Below are 22830 nucleotides of genomic sequence, written 5' to 3' on the forward strand. Positions count from 1 at the left end.
TTTTTCTAATACGTTCCCAAAATGTAAGAGAATCTGGAAGAAAAAATATGCTTAAAGTACAACTTAAATATTTGATACTAGAATATCTACATATTAATAGTTTCTCTTATGGCAAAAGATAGTTCTTCAGTCAACAGATTGACCGAGAGCCCAAACACAACCTAACTTTTAATGAACACTTGCTATTTTTTGAGAGAACAGATACAATACAACCCATCTATGCTCTGAGAACCAATGAAAATCTCCAAGCGATGTGCCTGCGCCAAATCTACACGTAAATCTCCTCTGGTCGAGGAAATCTGCTGGCCATAAACTCCACGGACAGCAGCCGGTACTCGCCCGCTTGTGCAGACGCTCTGCTTCCTCTTGATATGCAGCAAGCTGCTGTTTCCATTGTTTCACATTGGCAGTAGACTCCAGCAGGGCTGCAGTGAGTTTGGCATTATTTCCTTTGAGGGTAGCCAGTTCGGCCTCCCAGTGTTTGCTGATTGCTGAACTGAAATAAAAAACACACAAAACAACTCGATCCATTATACCGAATATTACTACATGGAAAGGACAGAAGTACTCAGGTCAATCGTTTAGTTAATAGTTCATGAACGTTTCAAAGACAATCCAAGAAGAATGAAAACACCAAGTATTTCACTGAAATGCTCCTAGTAAAGAAAACCTAGCAAATGAGGAAATATAAAAAGTGCCAAAGTAGTAGGCTTATTGTGGAAGATAATTGTATGACAGATACAGATATCTATAGAAGAGTCTCCACCTGTTCTTTCTTTTCTTAAAAAAAATTTTTATTGATTTCAGAGAGGAAAGGAGAGGGAGAGAAAGAGAAATATCAATGATGAGAGAGAATCATCGATTGGCTGCCTCCTGCATGCCCCCTACTGGGGACCAGCCCACAACCTGGGCATGTGCCCTGAATACTGACACACCAGCTGGGCTCTACCCATTCTCTTTTGAAGAATAAACATTATATCCTGAAAAATATCTATGAAGAAAACCTAATAATGTACTATATTTTTAAGAGCATCATAGCCTGAAGTACAATTTTATTCCTTCATATAAAACATATGAGGATGCCCTAGCCAATTTGGCTCAGTGGATAGAGCGTCAGCCTGTGGACTGAAGGGTCCCAGGTTCGACTCTGGTCAAGGGGACATGCCCCAGTTGCGGGCTCAATCCCCAGTGGGAGGCATGAAGGAGGCAGCCGATTGATGATTCTCTCTCATCATTGATATATCTCTCTCTCTCCCTTCCTCTCTAAAGTCAATAAAAATATATTAAAAACAACAACAACAACCCCCCCCCCAAAAAAAACAGATGAGGATGCTTCAATGTTTTAATAAGGTTTGGGACATGTAATAGAGTATTTAAAATTATTGGTGACTTATTTCATCTTGTTCAGAATTTTTAAATGTCCTAAATATTTTTTTAAAATGCTGAAATAAAAATATTTCAGGTCATATGACAGACTAGACCTAGAAACTAATGATTTAATTTCTGATAGAATTCCCCTGTCACTGATAGAACAGAACTTAAAGCAATCACCTTTGCCCCCATTTAATGTTCTACTTGATAAGTTACCCATAGTATTTTAATCAAGACAATTTTCTATTACAATTACAATTCTACTAGTTAGGAAGATCCCTTTTTTAATAATTCCTTTCTTACACTTTATAATGAAGAAAGAATTGCCTCCTTTCTCATTATTGAACAGTTTGTTCCTATTAGTGAAGTTCTACTAACCTCATTCCATTAACTAACTGGTAATGATAATAGCTTTCCTTAATCCACATTTGATGTTTGATGTTATTTGCATCACAAAACAAATATTTTGATAGACTGATATTTTATAATAACATTAATATATATTATATAAAAGATAGCATAATTTCTACCATCAAGATTCCGAAAGCTCATCATGAATAATTAGACATATCAGCATTATGAGATCATTTTTGTGAAATTCTTGCCAAAAACTCATAACTCTCATCCCAATTATGAGAAAACATCCTATAAACCCAAAGTGGGAGACATTCTACAAGTTAACTGATTGGTGCTCTTCAAAAGTGTCAAGAAGAGATAAGACTGGGGAAAATGGAGAAGACTAAAAAGAAATAAGTAAATGCAATGTGAGATCCTGGTTAGGTCCTAGAACATAAAAAGGGACATTGGTGAAAACTGATATCTGCAGTTTAGTTAGAAGTATTGTATCAATGTCAATTTCCTCATTTTGATAATTATGATTATGAAAGATGTTAACATTAACGAAATCTGAGTGAGAGGCATACGGGAAATCTCTATACAGTTTTGCAACTTTCATATGTCTAAAATTAATTTAAAATAGAAAACTAAAAATGTTTCTAAAGGGTCCTGAAAATTTTTCATCAAAACATGAAAGAAGAGAATCAAACAATTAGTTAAGCTATTAATTTAACAACCCATTTTTCTCCTTAAAAAGAAAGTTCTTTCTGATTCTTCTTTTGTGGAATGATTTTCCAGATTCAGATTTTCTGAGCAAAGTGAACACTGATTCACCTGCTCTAACTGAATTATAGATTTTTTTTTTAAAACCACCTACCAATTGTTCCACTACAGAGATGAGTTTTATTTAAATGGGTTTTTCAAAACTCACAAAATTGTACAGAAGGGTAAATTTTACTATTTATAAATTATACTTCAATTAAAACTTTATTATCACACTGCCAAAAGAAAAAATAAAAGCTTTCTAAGCACTCCTAGATATTCTTCCTGTGACTGTAGCATTACAAATAATAAGAGCTGGAAAGTCTTCTTAGATGGGTAGAATGGTCTCTAAGCTGCTCCATTCATGTCTGTATTTATTGGCATGGGAAGAGACTGAGTGGGCAGGAAATAGAACAGCTGTGATATAATGAGAGTCCAAAATAAAAAGGAAGGAGGTGAGGGCATCTGGAGATGTTGATAAAAACAAGATTGGAGAAGTAGGATTATAGAGGCAGGGATACGCAAGGGAAAGGAATAGACAGTTGTAAATAAAATTAGTTTGGGGGTCTGGCCAGTGTGGCTCAAGGGTTGAGTGTTGACCTCTGAACCAGGAGATCATGGTTCCATTCCTGGTCAGGGCACATGCCTGGGTTGTGAGCTCAATTTCCAACAGGGGGCATGCAGGAGGCAGCCCATCAATGATTCTCTCTCATCACTTGTTTCTATCTCCCTCTCCCTTCCTCTCTGAAACACACACACACACACACACACACACACACACACACACACACTTAAAAATTGGCTTGGGTAAGGAAAAAATTGAAATGATGCCTCTGGAACAGGATAGAAAAAGATGAACATATAAAGTCTTGATATACCATAATTTATTTACTTCATAGCCATGAACATGTCTTGAGTCTCTAATGTATTAAGTAGTGAGATTTGGCCACAGATAGTAAGTTCAATGAATTCCCACTAACTCTTTTCTTCCTTTACTCTGCAGAGTTCCAAAATACTGCTGATTGCACTTAAGAAAATAAATATTGAAGCAAATTATTTTATCAAATACTTGCATGCATATTGCACAAGACTACAATAACAATCTAAGACCTAATAGTCCTGAAATGAGTAGTACAGGAGACCCGTTCAATGCTAAGTTTGTGTGTTTCTGCATTTTCTGCATTGGTTCCAACGTAAATAAAGATATGTTCTTATGGCCATTTTGTACTATCAACCAAAAACTGCATCTTTGTTGGTAAATTTGAATCTTTCAGGACATTCTTGCTTCTTCTACTTTAGGAGTGGCTTCATTAATAATCCATCTTTCTAGAGCACAATGTGAAATACAATTTAGAAAATAAAACACTTTTTATTATTTTAATTTGCCCTGTTTTCTCTGGAGAGCTTCCTTGTATATTCTTTTCACCACCCAGTATTTATTAGAATACCCTATATAATATCAACTTACAATGAATTCCAAAGAGTATCCTGCAGGAAGTTCTGCATGTGAGCTATTTGTTATCTCAGATGTGTTCAGCTCTAATATATAATTTTAAATACTTGGCACACTTTTGCAATTTTGAGAAACAATGTTCCTTTCTTCTATCTACAATTCCTCCCCCTTTAGACTCATATTTAGCAGTAATTAATACCTTGGGATTAATTCTGATACCAAAACTTTAAGTTAGCATCTTACATTTCAGGAATATTGTTAAAAAAAATTGAGATTCTCTGACTGCTAACTTGGTCTTTTTTTTACAGGTACACTTTTGACAGTTTCACACTGAATAAACTGCTCACAAAGAAACACCTAAATTGTTCAGCTGGAGACACCAGTGAGTCAGAAGAGATTTCGAAATACCACTATGACCTCATGTCTGAGTGCTGGAATAAGAACAAAATAATTCTTTACTCCCATGGCTGGTAAAGTTTCCCTTCAAACATGACCGGCTAGTTTCCTGCTGGCACTTCCGATCTAGAAGTCAGGGAAGGAGTTCAGAACATTCCAAAAACATCATTTGAAAGGTTCCTGAAGCTGGAATTTTACCATTTTCCTTTATCTAAAGTCAAAGTTCTACAAGAAAGCAGTCAACTCAATTAAATTAGTTATACTTCAATAGTATCATCTAACAAATAGGTAATCTAGCTAACAAAATAAGAGTCTAGTGCATGAGCAACACACTTATTTAACCTGTGGAGTAAACCCTGTGAGTCCATGGTCAGTAATAGGATTTAAGAAAACTGCCTCTCCTCCATGCCTCCAGGGGCCAGGATCCACCATCAGTCTCTAAAAGGGCAGCGCCTTGCATGTGCTTCTTAAGCATGTTAATTATGTAGAATTGTGAAAAATACCCAGATAAGATTTTAAAAGAGGATTTAAAAATAGACTGCAACAGGCTCACTTTTCGACATTATTCTCAGTGTGAATGGTGAGGTCACTCCCTAACTATGCAAATAAGACTGACTCAAGCCCTTCACAATCCTGACCTGTCTCAGGATTGGCCTAGTGCAGTGGTCGGCAAACTTATTAGTCAACAGAGCCAAATATCAACAGTACGATTGAAATTTCTTTTAAGAGCCAAATTATTTTTAATGTATTTTATTGATTTTTTTACAGAGAGGAAGGGAGAGAGATAGAGAGTTAGAAACATTGATGAGAGAGAAACATCGATCATCTGCCTCCTGCACACCCAGCTGCCTCCTGCACACCCCCTACTGGGGATGTGCCCGCAACCAAGGTACATGCCCTTGACTGGAATCGAACCTGGGACCCTTCAGTCCGCAGGCCAACGCTCTCTCCACTGAGCCAAACCGGTCAGAGCTTGAGCCAAATTTTTTAAACTTAAACTATATAGGTAGGTACATTGTTATTAACTTAATTAGGGTACTCCTAAGGCTTAGGAAGAGCCACACTCAAGGGGCCAAAGAGCCGCATGTGGCTTGCGAGCCGCAGTTTGCCGACCACTGGCCTAGTGGTCTCTCTTCACTGCCCGTCCATACCTGTGAAGGCAGAAGCAGCCAACATGGATGTCAGTGCACCTGTGTGCCACTTTCTGGGCCACGTGCTCTCATGTCGGCGTGTTGGCCCCAACCTAGTTCCATTTAGAAACTAATGCTTCCTTCAATAGTTTAGGGTCCAAATTTGTTTCTTAATACAATTTAAGTTATCCTTTTAAATGAAAACAAAGTAAGTTTGCACTGTTTATAATCAGGTGTTGTTGTTGTTTTCATCAAAAGGACTTCAGTGAGTAGGGATTTAAGGTCCTGCCATGCAGATAGCCTTGTATATGAAAGGCTTTTTCTACTAGATGTAGCTGAAAGCTCTAATTTGCCTAAATGCTTAATAAGGTGTCTCTCAAAGTTTCCTGTAATTTTGGCAACTCCTTTGGTTACTTCCTTATCCTTGAGGTCCTTTAATCAGGTGTTCCCAGTGTTCTGTTCCTTATCGTCCTGTTGGTACCTGCTTTTTCTGACCCATGCTTTCAATATATGCCTGGGTAATCCCCCGAGTCTGACATTCCAGCTCAAATTCCTTCCCTACTCACAATCCATCATCTTTGCACATAGCCTGCCATCTAGAAACTAATGGCTACAGGTAAACAGATAAAGATATATTTGCTGATACTTTTAAAGACAGGAAATAACTTGGTCATATTCTGGAAAACATGGTGTTCAGAATTTTAGAATTAAGTATTAAAGCTTTTAATAAACAGTGGCTTGGAAGAAAATCTCAGACAAGAGGGAGGTAGTTTTTAAAGAAACACTGTATCACCAATGTTATTGATATCCATGATACTGGGTTGAAAAACATGGACATAAACTATAATAAATAATGAACCAGAAGAGTTGGACTCTGAATATTATGAAATTATAGGACCATCTTAAACCACTTATCTTACATATATTACCCATGTACAAAAGTAGTTACAGGACACATTGCCACCAAAAGCCAAATAAAGAGCTGTTAAAGTCAGTTTAATTGACAATATTTTCTTGGTAGCATGTCAAATAATGGTGTCTTACCACCAAAGCATCTGAACTTAGATAAAATGCAGAATTTTACTTATTTCTGGTAAAGAAAATGAAACACCACTGACTTTTTGGAGGAAGTTATAAAATTAATCTGAAACAAATTACTTCAAAATGTAATAATGCATGTGTTTATCAGTCTATAAGTAGAAATTTCTAAGTTGTGAAGAATATTGTTAAATGTATACATTAAACAAGAACCATTGTGAAACAGTGGTTAAAAGTATAGGTTCATTCAGGTACAACTACAACTGGTACAATGTTATATGTCCATTATATGCCAACTTTTAATAAAAGCATAGACTCAGGAGTCTGTTGACTTGGTTCAAACTGTGGCTCCCGCCATTTGCTAGTTATGGGGCCCTAGGCATGTCATCTAACCTCATTAGGTCTATTTCCCCATCTGTAAAATTAGGATTAATGTTAACTATCCTCACTGGGTGACTCTGAGGAATAAACAGCCCATATAAAAGAACCCTTAAAGAAAGCACATAATACACACTCAATTGTTAGTATCTTCCAAATGCACAAGCAATAAAGAATCTTGGAAGAATCTTTAGTGAGCTATGAAAAAGCTAAAAAGATTTAATATTAAATATTTTAAGGGAGATATTTTTGATTAGTGATGTACACAGCTTAAATCAAATGTAATTTAAATCATATCCACACCAGGTGTGCACTTAATGAATTCTGTCGTTTTCCTTAGGTACTACAGATGTATTATCTATATACACTGAGTGGCCAGATTATTATGACCGGCCAGATTATTATGACCACCCCATCAGTACAATGAAGCGAATTATGCAAATAATAATAATAATAATAAAACCTTGAGAGTATTTGCTTAGGAAGTTTTCAATATTCAGTATTTTTGGAAGTGTCAATGAAGTACTGATGGGGTGGTCATAATAATCTGGCCAGTCATAATAATCTGGCCACTCAGTGTATATAAAACCCTAATATGCAAATAGACCAAACAGCAGAACAACCGAACAATTGTTCGCCATGACGTGTGCTGACCAGCAGGGGGTGCGTGCAGACCATGGCGGGCATTGGCCACAGTAGGATGGTGGCGCAGGTGAGTGGAGGCGCCAGACCAAGGCAGGCTGCCAGTCGCTGTCATTGGGGCGAGCCTCTGGTGGTAACTGAAAATTCTTTGCTCCCAAGCACCACCATCCTGCCTGGCACTTGCACCTGCTGCGGTGCCAGCCCTGCTCATACCCACTGCTGGCGCCGGCCCCGCTCGCACTCGCTGCTGGTGCTGGCCCCAATTGCTCCATGCCGTCAGCGGTGGTGGGAGTGGGGCTGCTGGCAGACAGGGGGCCGGGGGCTGTGGGGGGAGGGGCTGGGCAGAGGTGCAGAGGATGAGACAAGACCCGCCCCTGTGCCCACCACAGCCTTGCGGCCCAAAGGTCCTTTCAAGGTGCACGAATTCGTGCACTGGGCCCTAGTTTATAATAAGTTTACAACTTTGGTGTAGGCCTCAGAATAAATTTAGCCAGTTAATGGAGTGAGAAAATAAGTGAACAGAAATGATTCTCATAAAGTGGTGAGGTTGATTTCTGATTGTGAGCGAAGAGAAGGGAAGGTGAAATCTGGATCTAAACGACATTAAGTTTACCACATAAAAACATTCTGCACTTCAGGCAGTTTCCCATTTGATTTTAGAGGGCACAAAAAGTCTAGTTTTACCCCCACTTTTTATTCACTAAAATGGAGGTACCCACAAACTCACTAAAAAGAGGCCCTTAGAAATTCCCCGGCTGCCATCACTGCTCCCAGCAGTAACAGAAGCATTTCTACATGCTAGAGTAGCTCTCACGGGAGACGGCTGGGTACTGCAACATCCCCTAACATCCACCGACTGCCTGCCTGGCACAGTGCCTTCTGTGGTCTTTGCCATATACCTAAAGTAGCAGTCAGTCTCCCAGGAAAGGCGATAAAAGATGAAGAAACCACAGGAGGTTCCAATTTCACTTCTACTTTTTACTCTCACTGCAGGTCTCCCCTACCCACGATGATCTAAAATGTATAAAGAGATTTCCTTTTAAAATTTAAAGTAGCCTATTCTAAGGTAGGAGGTGTGGGTACCAACTTGTTGCTCAAAGATATTTACTTGTGAAAGGCTCAAACTACTTTACAGGCATTTTAAATATTTTAATGTTAACCATATTTTCCCTGCATCAGGGTTGGATATAGAATCTAAGGAAAGGGAGTAAAAAGCTATTCAGTGCTAGTTCATAAGTGATAAAAAATTTATTCAAGGTAATATTGTGTGTTATGCATCTACTACCTTCATACAAGTCAATATTTGTGTTGTTTTCGCTTTTATAAAAAACTAGTCAGTAACTAAAAACTTTCTTTGGCCATATATTCAGAGCATGATGTTAGATTATCCTATTGGAGAGAAGTCTTCGGGGAAATAGCCTACATAAGTGAAGAATTATGTTTCTCTAATCTCTTATAAGTACACTGAGTGGCCAGATTATTATGACCGGGCAGATTATTATGACGACCCCATCAGTACTTCATTGACACTTCCAAAAATACTGGATATTCACTTCCAAAGCAAATACTCTCAAGGTTTTATTATTATTATTATTATTTGCATAACTAATTCACTTCATTGTACTGATGGGGTGGTCATAATAATCTGGCCGGTCATCATAATCTGGCCACTCAGTGTATACATCTATCCTGTGCAAAGAGTGAGATCAATTAATTTTAAGATTGTCCTGTATTTATAGGATAATAGCATTATAAACATTATAGTTTATTCAAGACAGAAATGAATATCTTTATCTGTCCATCCATAATTTTATTTAATTTTGGAAGCTAAGGTGCCTCTGTTTCCTTGCCAAGTAGGTCATTTAAGGAAAATCCATCCAAAACATTAGTTAGCACAATATTTAGTATTGTTGGGGAAAACATTATAAATAAAATAATAGAATTCACTCTCAATACTGAGAGAATATAAAATAATATCAACAGAGATTTTGATAAAGCTAAAAGTGGATGAAAATATATGAATAATTTTACAGTAAAATCTGTTTTCCAATTTCCTGTCATGACAATTTTTCATTCTTTTAGAAACCAGTTGTAATCAATAATTTGATTAATCATTGTTTGATACTCAGAATTTTGTTTAAATTTGTTTTTAAAGAGAAGGCCAGAGTCAAAAGACATACCTTCAAATTATTTAAGTGTTTAGTATGAACAATATTCTACTTGCAACAATTACTGTCCGTTAGTTGTGGCGATCATCATCACCCACTTCATTTTATTTAATGCATACATGATCTTCGTAACTAATATGCAAAAGTAAGGGCCTGATCAAAGTGAACTCTAAGGAGGGGGAGGTGCAAAGTGAATACAGCTTAGCATTAATAATAGCTTAGTCCACTACTGATGGAAGCCAAACTTTGTTACAACTCTAAGGACCAACCAAGGTGATGAAGACTGGCTATACTCCAACTCCAGGCTAGTTCAGCAAGAGTCACCACTTTACTAGTAGCTACAGAATATGACACAACTGAAATCTATCAGCAGACTATTCGCTTTGTGTTTTTTTCTAGTAATGCTGGCAGATTTGAGCATGCCCATTCCATAAACTTCCTTTCTCTTTTGTAATCTGTGACTTTGAAAGCTTTTTTCTCTGTGTGAAGCTACCACATACGATATCAAGACCAGTAACGTGGGCTTCATTTATACCAAGCTTAAGCAACTGAATTAACTGACCCAGACTAGTAAACCCAAATGCTGCACTGGAGGGGACTTTCTGTCTTCCATACAATAGCAACAAAGCTAGGAACTTGAACCAAGACGCCTGCCTTAAGGTTTTTTCCAACTAAACTATAATGTCTTTTTTCATATGGGCTTGCAATGACTGACGACTTTTTCCCTCACCTTACAACTAGTTAATAATCTCCATGATTAGACTGATTTATAGAAAACTAATAGATCATGTTCACTGCAGCATTATTCACTATAGCCAATATATAGAAACAAGCTAGTGTCAGTCAACGGATGAATGGGTAAAGATGGAATATGATTCCTACACAATGGAATATGATTCAGCCACGAGAAAGAACATCCTGCCACTGGTGACAACACGGATGGGCACTGAGGGCATTATGCTAAGTGAAATAAGTCAGACAGAGAAAGACAAATACTGTATGCAATCACTTATATGTGGAGTCTAAAAAAGCTACGTGCAGAGAAACTGAGACTACAAGGGTAGTTACTAGGGGTAAGGGGGTTGGGGAAAAGGAATTGAGATGTTGGTCAAAGAGTGCACACTTATAGCTATTAGGTGAATAAGGTCTGGGGATCTAATGTACAGCACAGTGATTATAGTTAACAATACTTGAAAGTTGCTAGGAGAGTAGATCTTAAATGTTCTGACCACACAGAAGAAATGGTAATTAAGGCTATGGTGATAATCATTTTATAATATATAAGTGTATCAAATCAACAAATTTTACACCTTAAACTTACAGAATATTCTATACCAATTATATCTCAGTAAAGCTGGGGAAAAGGACGGGTAAAACTGTATATCCATATATATAAAGGGCTAATATGCAAAGTATCCCCTTGGGAGTTCGACCGGGAGACCGGGAGTTCGATTGCTCACTATGATGTGCACTGACCACCAGGGGGCAGCGTGGAACATGGAAGGCGGGTGACCAGCTGCGGTGGGGCACTGAGGGAGCGAGGGAAGGAGGAGGCAGGGAGGTGGAGAGGCTGGGAACTTGATAAGCCCTGATTGGCGGCCAGGCCTAGGGACCCTACCTGTGCACGATTTTGTGCACTAGGCCTCTAGAATGTAAATATAGATCTGGAAAGCTAAAGCTAGTTTCCATGCTCAGTTTCTTCAAGAATTATATTAAAATGACATGATCTATGGCACCCACTTTCATAAGCAATTTAAAAATGTTAATCTCTTAAGAGTAGTTAATTTTTCATATGCATTTGTTGTAAAAGGGAATAGAGAAATTTAAGAAAAAAGAAAAATATTTTAGATTCCATTTACTGATACCACTTAACACTATATTCATAAGTGATCAAACAGATAGTGCCAGTGATATTCTAGATTTATAACACAGTCATAAGTATCTCTTCTTTAATATTTTTAGCAATTGAGAACCATATGACAAATTCTATAAAATTTGGGCATTTATACATTTTGGCTCTTGGGTTCTATTTGGAGAAGACTAACAAAATTAAGGAAGTTTAAGTTCATTTTGTTATCAATGCATTAAGATGTGCATTGTTAGGCTCTGCCCAGTAGCTCAGTTGATTAGTTGATTAGAACATCATTATGATATACCAAAGTTGTGGGTTCAATCCCCAGTGAGGGCACATATAAGAATCAATTAATGGATGCATAAATAATAATAATAAGAAATCAATGCCCCCCCCTCTCATCAGTAAATAATTTTTTAAAAGATTTGCATTTCTAATTCATTAAGTAATGTGACACTAGTATTTTGACGGTTATTAGAAATTTATGTAATTTCTGAACTTAATTCAGCAATGAATGATAAATTAATAGTATTTATTGACTTTTATGTGTGTAGTATTTGGGGGCATATGTATATGACATTTTTCTCATCCTCAAAGGAATTTCTACCTTAACTGTAGAAAAAAATCTGACATATAAGAAACAGTGGACCAGTCATATGATTCACAAATATTTATTATCACCTACTATGTATCAAGTACTCTACTTGACAATGTGAATTCAAGGATGAAATAAATATGGCTATTGCTCAAAAGCCATACAAAGTAGAGGATAGAAATATCTTTAACCTTTCTTATTCCCTTGCTCTCAAAGCTACACAATGAACAATTCTCTCATTTCTTCCATCCTTATTTTTCTCTGTAGTTTTTTTCACTCTCACTACCATGACCTCAGATGAAGACACTAAACACCTAATTGTCTCAAGGCCAAAGCAGATGCTCCTCCCTCTGTCTGGACCACCAAGGATGAGTGATGTGTGACTCCTCAAGGCCTACTCTTCTATCCAGCCATACCACTGCCCCGCTACCTGTCCTCTCCTCTATGAATAGTTCACAACACTATTCATAACAGTAATTATACAGGTATTTGTTTAGTTTTTTTGTTCCCCACTTAAGTTTAAACGCCATGAGAACAGAGATGTTTTTCTTGTTTGCTGAAGTACCCATAATGCCTGACACTTAAATATGTCAAAAGAATGTAAAAGGAAGTATGGGGCTCTTTGGGGCTTCTGAAGCACCCCAGGAATCACTACCTCTCATCATCACAGATCACTGTCATACTGCTTATCACAAAGCTCCTCGAGGGTAATCTTACTCATTTTTTTCCAAACAGACATGCCAGATAAATGATTTTGAATAAATGAGTATTAATTTATTCAAAATGTGGATAATTGCCAGAAACAGCTGGTCATGCCGAGTTAGACCACTGATTGCTTTTGTGTGTGGCTCATGGAGATGTTACATATACAACTTGTTAGTTAAATGACTTCCAAGCCATATGATTATATATAGACATATGCATACATGTAAAAACACTCCAGAAGGATAATTGTGCCTCCCGTTCTCTGGACATGGTTTTCATTTTTAACATCTGGTTGAAATCATTGGTTTACAGTTTTAAACTCTTTACCTTCAAATAAAATTTAGCACCTACTTTTTGAACCATTCAAGGCCTATTAACCATCTTTTTGCAAAATACTTGTGAAGCTATTTAAAAGTTTCAACTTGCTGGTCCCAAGGAATGACTTTTGCTATGAGGCCCCCTCTAGAGGCCACTAAGCTGCCTTAGCTTACATGCACATCTGAGAACTCTTAGGACAAGTGTTCTAAATGTTTGCTCATGCCATGATGGTCTGGAAACATTAAAGTTAGCTCTAAGCAGAAATAAAACCATTAGCCAGCTACTTAGAAAATACCCAGATTGTATTCTTAAGCCAAGAAAGCAGAGTATAAGTTTACTCACACAAATTACCCAAACCTAAGATCCCCTAATAGTTTTCCTTTGCTTGCAGCTATATAATAAAAAATACTAACACTACACATACACAAGTGTACACACTGAACTCTGTTAGGATATTTGCCAAAAAAGATATTTGCCAATGTAAATAACTATAAAATCAACATGACCATGTTGACTTAACCTAAATACATAATACATTCTTAAATGAATTAAATGCCTACAGACCTAATACTTATTTATGAACTTCAACTGCACATTTAAAGACGCATATCCTATTTTTGTGCCAAATAATAAGTGAATTTTGTTAGCTATCATTTCTTTCAAGTTTGGTCTCCATATAGAGACTTAAAAATTTCTTTATGATAAATTAGGGGAAGATAGGAGCAGAGAATCAAAGGGTTAGAGTCAAATTCTAATTCTGGTATCTACAGATTTTTGAAAGATTCCCTAATCTCCTTACAACTCAGATTTTCGACCTGAGAAATAGGGAAATTATATCTGTTCTGCTTCTCATAAGACAATTATAAAACAAAATGAGTAGAGAGAAAAACTATAAAAAATTATAAAAACATAGGTTTAGGTATAAACCCATCTATACCTAATATTTAATGGATAGACTTCCATGTACACCATGCCACTTAATCTTTAGAAGTACTAAGGGCAGTGCACCTAGCCAAGCATTCAGAGTTCTAAACTGAAATGAATGGACAGTTATAAGATGATCTCTAGAAGGGAAAGAAATGAAAAAGAACAAAAATGCTATTTCTCTCAGTCAGTATCACTGAACTTTAGTGAGTTAAAGGCAAGGAGTATCCTTCCCTGGGCTTACAGGGCATAATGCTTCCTTCCTATAGTTAGTCCATAATTGGTGTTAGACGGTGCGGTGTCACTCACAGGTGAGACATCAACACCACCATTCCAAGTGCTAACTGCCTACACTATTATTTCCCAGACATAGCCATATATTACTTATTAAGTTCTTATATCTTACTTCCCCCCAAAACAGTATGTCAGACTTCACCATTTTCCATTGTTTCAATAACAGCTACTGGACAGAGCAAGTTTCTTTCAGTTTGCTGTTTTATTTTATACCGTTAAACTCCATTCCCAAGTATAAAAGGTTTACGAAGTTTAGAAAATTTAACATTCATTATGGGTTTCCATCTGTAAGTTTAGTTATTAGAGAGCAGTATAGTTCAGAAATTTATCCATTACAATAATCCATTCAAGGACATTATGATGTTATGCTACCTCCTATGTTAGTGCCCTCATTTCAAATGCATTCATCGTTGAAAAGTAAGAACTGGTGGATCACATACTAGTATTTTGAATCCACAGTGCCATCTGGAAGGAATTTAAATTATGTGTGCACACAATGCGAAAGCACAGGACACAATACTTCTTCTCCTAATGTGCTATGTAAAGAGGAGCTAATTTGACTTAGGTAATAGATTCTTTTATGTAGCACAGTAACATATTGATGTTTTTAAGGATTATAAACTCAGCACTAAACCTCACGCCCAGCCACAGAAGACCACACGAGGACATCTCATTCATCCCTGGACTACAGAGATGAACTTGTTAAGATAATCAAGAGAAAGGGCCTTAGAAATCATTATTCACTCCCCTCTTTTAAGTAATAGATGAGGAAACCAGTTCAGAGAGATGAAGTGATTTGCCTAAATGAACGCTGTAGGTGGCACAATCAAAAGAACCCAAGTTCACCCGCTTTATTTTTGAGAGGAATATAATGGTAAGAATGTGTTTCATTTTTAAATATTAACAAAGTGATCACAAAACCAGTATATTATACACATTTCCTCCCAGGAAATTATCCTCTCTAGAATTAAATCAGACTCAGGATGCATTCTATGAACTGATACTCCCACAATAAAGTGAGCGCTGATACAAGATAGCCCTTGTAAGTTTTAAAGATCAGAAAAGTAATACTGTTAAGGTAATGACTAATACTGTTATATTTCTTCATTATTTCTGAGGCATATGTTCATCAACTTTAACATTTGGTTTCTATGACAGATTGATTAGAAGAGCACATATATTAAACTAGATATAATCATATTTCAGAGAAAATGCACTCTTACTCTAGTATTAGTAATAACTTCTCAGTATTAGATTCCACTTTGGTGTTTAAAAAACAGTAGGGGCAATAGAAACCAGGTTCAGAAATAATTTTCAAAGAAGCTTCATTTTATTAATGGTTATACATAAAATTGATCAATAATTTCTTAATTTTTCTCAAACTAGCTCAAACTACATAGTGTTTTTCTCATTATTATGAGGTTAGAATTTTCAAAATATTATTCTTGCTGTGTATTCAAAGATATGAGCATTAAACTGGATAAAGAATAATATACTATGGACCAATTTACATCATTCATATCAGTAGTAGATATGAATGTATACATAAAATGCTGCAATATGGGAAAATTATGAAACTATTGAAAAAGAGCAAATACAAGGACAAACTGAGTTTGCCAAAGAAAGGCTCCTTCTGTAGTTCCCACCGCTACACAAGTTAAATAAGTGAGTGGATTTTGTGACATGTATATGACAGTATGGAGCAGTAGGATCTCTAGTGCAGTGAGGTATACAAGGTTCATCTAAAGCTATTAATTTTTTTAAATGAAGGATATAAAAAAATTCTGATTTCAAGTACTTTCTTGATCCCAACACACTTAACCTAGCACTATGCCCATTCTCATTTTTATAGTGTATAGAATAAGTTATAAAACAAACATTTAAATGATATGGTAAATTAGAATACATTTTCTAAATTATTTGTTCGCAAATACCAGATTATAAGCCCAAACCCCTAAATTCACACTGAAATGATTTGCCTTTTGATACTGTTACACAGTAAGAACAAAGCAGTAGAAAACAGACATCTGACTGCAATTTTAAAGTCTCACTGTGGAAGCCATTATCTGTTCACATACTATATCTAAGCTTTGACTTGCAAAAACCAAATTGATTGATTTATGTGAAATACAAAATGCTATACAATTACTTCCCATCCTAAGTTGTAAAAATAAAATTGTACAAATAAAAGCAAATTCTGCAGGCTATCAAGAATTTTCTATGCATGAATTTTAACTCATATTTTAAAATTTTTTCATTTACTTAGTATATGCAGATTTTCTTTCTGACTCATCAAATCTCTTTCCTACAGTAGCCCTGTTTTTAATTAAAATATTACTAAGATTTCACTTCTACCTAATAACAGAGTTTTACTGTTTTTAATTGTCTGAATCTGGTCATCTCTACACAAGCTTGAACCTCATTTCAAGATTTTCATTTTATTTCCTTAAATTATATCTATTTCATTGTGTTTTTCATTTTTTATTCATTTGAAATTGATGAGTTGAGTTACCTTTTAGCTAAGAGAAATGAATAATCAAATCTCAACTAAATAAAAGGGGAAACCAGACACTTTTACTTTAGCGCTTGTTTAATTATAACTGTATAAAAGCTTAGTTGAAAAAAATCAGTGCAACATTTCATGCAGTAAAATTATTTACAAGGATGTTCATTAATAAGTCAAATATAACTCCATTATCTTATTTCCATTTCAATATACCTAATATCCATTCATAGCCATAGGAAAGCACTTGCAAATTTTAAAAGAAACAAAATTTTATGATTATAGATACTATCAACAAGGAGACAGTCAAGAGTTATCAACACTACACTCTAAGAAACATTTAAAATTTGCCTCACAACAACCCTGTGAGGTGGGGAGTGAAGTGTTCTCATATGACAACCAAAGAAACGAGGATCAGATTACATGTAGGAAAATGGCTACATTAAGTTTTAAAAGAAATGGCATCTATGAACCAGTTCTACTTTGAAGTTCAGGAAAATTAGGTTGCTTAGTTTTTTCACTATCTTTATCAGGAATAATAGTTATTTTGATTTTCAAAAAACAAAAAATGTTCTTCATCAAGGGCTTTTGAGTCTTCTGAAAATTAAGTGGAGCAAATATAATAATAGTATTTTGCCAAAAAACACGTGATGCCATGCCAAGTCATTTTTTTTCTTCCAAGATATCTTAAAGGGAAATATCTTAAATGCCATGTAGGCATACACAGGAATTCACAGGGTTAAGTGTCTTCTTTAAAAGTATTACTTCTTTTGACTCTTCAAAGTTAAAACTGTGATGATTGTGTCTTTTAAAATTGTCTTGTTTCTTCCATGTTAGTTTCTCTCTCTATCTTGGTCAGGGACTACTTGCATGGTTTCAATTAGAATAAACTTCAGATCCTCTTCTTCCATGGGAAATGGTGACTCCAATAAGTTCCAAAACTAAAGGTGATCACAGAAGTCATCTACCAAGGAAAATTGGTTGTCTCCGTTGTAGGAAAAAAGTCCAATTAGAGAAACAATCTTTTCTGACTTTCAAAAAACAAAAACAAAAAAACTATCCAGTAGGTATCAGAACGTAAGGAAATAAGGAATCCAGCTTTTCCATTAAAAACAAAAATACTAATGGGAAAAACACACAAAAACTAGGAACGTAGTGGAACTTCTTCAACCTGATAAAGAGCATCTAAAAAACAAACAAACAAAAAAACACCCCATAGCTAATATCATACCTAATGGTAGAAGACTGAAAGTGTTCCCCTAAAATAAGGAACAAGACATGGATGTTCAATCTTGTCATTTCTATTCTGCAGTGTACTGGAAGTTCTAGGTAGGGCAACCAGTCAAGAAAATGAAATAAATACATCAAGAGTGGAAAGGAAGAAGTAAAATTATCTCTATTTGCAGATGACATGGTTTTGTATAGAGAAAATCCTAAGGAAGCTACTAAAAACTATTAAAACTAATAAATTAGATTGTTAAGAAAATAATTCCACTAATAATAGCAGCAAAAAGAATAAAATACATAGGAATAAATTTAACAAAAGAAGTACAAAACTTATACTCTGAAAGCTAAAAAAAATTTTTGAAAGAAATTAAAGAAGAACTAAATAAATAAGAAATCATCCATGTTTATAGATTGATCGACTTAACATTGTTAAGATGGCTAGCCATCCAAATTGTTCTATAGATTCAACACAATTCCTATCAGAATCCTACCTGGCTTCTTTGCAGATAATCACAAGCTGGTCCTAAAATTCACAAGGAAATTCTAGGGACTCAGAATAGTCAAAACAATCTTGAAAAGGAAGAATAAAGTTGGAAGACTCACATTCCCAATTTTAAAACTTACTGCAAAGCTACAATAATAGAGACAGTATGGTACTGGCATAAGGATAGATAGATGAATGGGATAGAACTGACAATTCAGAAATAAACCCTCACATTTATGGTCTGATAATATTTTTCAAGGATGCCAAGACAACTCAATAGGAAAAGAATAGTCTTTTCAACAAATGGTGCTGGGACAACTGGATATCCACATGCAAAAGAAGGAAGTTGGGCCTCACATTATATAGAAAAGTTCATTCAAAATGAACCAAATCTAATTGTAAGAGTTAAAACTATAAAACTCTTACAGAAAAACGTAAGTATAAGCCTTAATGACTTTGGATTAGGCAATGGTTTCTTAGATATGACACCAAAAGCACAAACAACAAAGAAAAAAAATAGAAAAATGGGACAAATAAAATTAAAAACATTTGTATTGCAAGAGCATCATCAAGAAGGTAAAAAGACAATCCACAGAACTGGAGAAAATATCTGCCAATCATTTATCTCGTAAGGAGTTAATATCCAGAACATATAAAGAATTATAGCCCTAACCAGTTTGGCTCAGTGGATAGAGCGTCGGCCTACGGACTCAAGGGTCCCAAGTTCGATTCTGGTCAAGGGCATGTACCTTGGTTGCAGGCACATACCCAGTAGGGAGTGTGCAGGAGGCAGCTGATCCGATGTTTCTCTCTCATTGATGTTTCTAACTCTCTATCCTTCTCCCTTCCTCTCTGTAAAAATCAATAAAATATATTTTTTTAAGAAAGGAATTACAACTCAACAACAAAGAAACAAACAGCCCAATTAAAAATGAGCTTTCTCCAAAGATTTACAAGTGGCCAATAAACACATGAAAAAATGCTCAACAACATTAGCCATCAGGGAAGTACAAATCAAAACCACAGAGATATCACTTCCCACCTACTAGGATGGCTATAATAAAAAAGACAATACCAAGGGCTGATAATGTGGAGAAACTGGAACCTTATACAGCTGGTGGGAATATAAAATAGTGCAGCTGCTGTGCAAATGTAGAACTACCACACGTGCCAGCAATTCCACTTGTAGGTATATATCCAGAGAATTGAAAACATATGTCCACATAAAAACTTGTACACAATGTTCATAGCAGCATTATTCATAACAATGGTGGAACTTAAAAAGTGGACACAGACTAAATGTCTATCAACTGATGAGTGGGTTAGTACAAGGTGGTATATCCACACAATGGACTGCTATTCGGCAATAAAGGGAAATGAAATATTTATAAATTCTACAACATGAGTAAACCTTGAAAAACATGCTAAGTGAAAGAATCCAGTCATAAAAGTTCACATATTGTATGATTTCATTGATAAGAATGTCCAGAATTGGCAACTCTACAGAGACAGAAAGTAGATTCCTGGAGTGTGTGAAGGAGAAAAGGAAAGTGATTGCTAATGGGTACAGGGTTTTGGGGGAGGTGATAAAAATGTTTTAAAATGGATTGTGGTGATGGTTGCACAATTCTGTGAATATACTGAAAACCACTTAATTGTACACTTTAAATAGATGAATTGTTTAGATGTGAATTACATTTCAATAAAAATGTTATTAAAATATTAATGTGACTATTAACAGCTAAGTGATTCCTGTTAAAATTTAAAAAGTAAACTAAATACTCTTAATATTGGTATCTTTGTTAGTCCTGCTTGGTATATGATATAATTTTTGTGCTAATGATCAAGTTGCACTAACTTATTTAACCCTTCCTATTATCTCACAGTAAAAATACATATATTTATTCACTCAACAAATTTATTCATTAAACTATATGGGATACCAAGAAATGTAACTCAACCAGGCTTAGTCCAGAAACTAAGAATCTAATGTGGGAGTTTAGCAAGTTATAGTAAATGTGTGTTGAACAGTGATAAAAATCAAGATGAGAAGTATCTGAAATGTGATACAGAAAACATTTCTGGAGTTTAGTAGAAAAACAGCTGCCTCAACCAGCATGGACCCTGATGATCGATGACTCTGGAGACCTACGTCTCTCGTCTAATCTAGCTATTAGCAAAGAGTGATACTAAATGCCTCTTCCATGGACTTGCTTCCACTTCTGTAAAATAAAGTGGCCGGACTATGTCATAGCAAAAGTTCCTTCTATCTTCATAGTTCTAATATGAATGCTTAGACTTCATTTTTGGCCAGAGTAAGAAAATTAACTATTTTGTCTATAGTGTGTATACGGCCAAGCTAAACTGTCAATGGAAAATGGCAAACTGATAGATAATAAGAGTAAGTTATACATTTACTTTAACTGTTTAGTCATATCTACGTTTTCCACACCCTACAAGGAAAGTGGTCCCAGGAGCATGACAATTTTTAATACATTTCAGTGAGTTAACTGTCAGTTATTTTCATGTGAATATGGGGGGGAGAGAAGGGTCCTAATATATGGTGACAAGAGCAGATTTGACTTTGGGTGGTGGGCACACAGTGCAATATATAGATCTTGTAACATGGAAGCTCACACCTGAAACCTATATGATCATGTCGACTGATGTCACCACAATAAAATTAATTTTAAGTCGTTTCCGTAGTGTAGTGGTTATCACGTTCGCCTCACACAATAAAATTAATTTTAAAAAATAATACAATTCTCAATTTTAAAAAATTCATTGTCCTTAATTTCACTTGTTTATAATACCTGTGTTGACCTTTATAAGAGGTGAAATTTTTAAAAACACATTTTAGCAATAATTAGTTTAAAAACAAAGAATATAAATATTGTCTAATTTCACAGAAAATATACCATTAAATGACTTTGCACTGTTTTTAAGTGAGAAAAATTATTCTCAAGAAAAAAATAAAAATTATTCTATTAAGAAAAATGCACATTTTAGCATCTTTCACATTATTTAAGTACTTAGCATTGTTTATTAACACATTATCTTTAAAATTTCTTTGTACAAACTAGAAAATTACGTAGTCAATTAAATTCTTAAGTTTGATAACAATGACTGATTTTCAAGGAATATAGCTAGTTTTATATCTTAGCTTCAAGGTCTTATGAATCCATAGGTGTAACTTTAGCTGACAGTACCAAGGACATTCAGAACATATACTCAATTTCTGTGAAGTAAATTGTTTCATTCATATGTTTATTGAATGTCTACCATGGATACACCAGGGATACAAATGAATAAAACACAATCCTTGCTCCAGAAGAACCTGAGAAGTTAATGTTAACCTCCATATGTCAGTTTGAAGGTAACAGGGATTTAACAGAAGAGGGAACATAATTCAGTCTGACAGCATGAAAGGAGGCTTGCCAGAGAAGACGATGCTGGAACTTACAGAATACATACATAGGGGTTGACCAGTTGGTGGTCAAGTTAGAGGCAGAGGTCAGGTGGGCGGATGTATGGAGTGTGTGCGTCTCATGTGTATATGCAGCCATTGCAAAGGAAAGGGAGAACATTCCAAAAACAAGGAAGCAGAGACTTGCATGCAAGCAACAGCATGGTTGCTTGGTTGTATGAGGAGGAGTACAAGCAATTCAGAGTAATTGCTACAGAAGCACAGATGATGAGGCTGGGGAGGCCTCCTCTGATGACCATGGACTGGTCCACATACACCATGCCACTAAAATATTTTAAGAAGGAAAATGACATGTGTCACTTATATGTGTTTGAGAGAATAACACCTGTCAGAGCAATATGTCAGCAAAGAGAAAATATCCAGTATTCCAAATCTGCAAGTCATATCTTCCCAAATACCTTTACCAGGAATTTATAAGGATATTATCAGCTAGAAATCCTTACCCTGAGCTAAACCATATATAAATCACAGATTCCATTTGAAAGGCTAAACTGGAAACCAGATGGGTTATCTAGTCCCAATCTCTCTGTATTTTAACATTGATTTTTTTTAAAAAAAATTATTGTTGACATTATTACAAATGTTTCCCATTTCACCTTCCCTTGTGCTCCCCTTCACCCCGCCCCCACCCCACACTGTTATCTGTGTCCATGGGTTATGTATGTATGCATATATATGTTCTTTGGTTAATCTCCTTCCGTTCCCTCAACCCCCCTTCCCTCTGAGATCTGTCTCTCTGTTCTATGCACTGACCTATTTTGTTCATC

The 22830-nt window shown here is 35.7% G+C and overlaps 2 protein-coding genes across 4 annotated transcripts in view; one reads left to right on the forward strand and one right to left on the reverse strand.

Moving 5' to 3' along the window:
• Positions 1-12555, forward strand: part of JMY (junction mediating and regulatory protein, p53 cofactor) — a 127641-nt gene extending 115086 nt beyond the window's left edge. The window contains exon 11 of one of the 2 annotated variants that reach the window (XM_036308939.1): positions 12389-12555. The gene's annotated coding sequence lies outside the window, so the exon portion shown is untranslated. Of the gene's footprint in view, positions 1-4230; positions 4252-12388 lie in introns of those variants that run through there. The other variant, XM_036308938.1, reaches the window with a different exon arrangement.
• The window catches only part of HOMER1 (homer scaffold protein 1), an 84045-nt gene that overhangs the window by 9440 nt on the left and 51775 nt on the right, over positions 1-22830 (reverse strand). For both annotated transcript variants that reach the window (XM_036308944.1, XM_036308943.1), the window contains exon 6: positions 340-496. In XM_036308944.1, coding sequence (XP_036164837.1) covers positions 340-496 — 157 coding nt within the window. The remainder of the gene's footprint in view (positions 1-339; positions 497-22830) is intronic.

The sequence above is a fragment of the Myotis myotis genome, unplaced genomic scaffold (genome assembly GCF_014108235.1).
Source record: "Myotis myotis isolate mMyoMyo1 unplaced genomic scaffold, mMyoMyo1.p scaffold_m19_p_5, whole genome shotgun sequence".
Taxonomy (NCBI): domain Eukaryota; kingdom Metazoa; phylum Chordata; class Mammalia; order Chiroptera; family Vespertilionidae; genus Myotis; species Myotis myotis.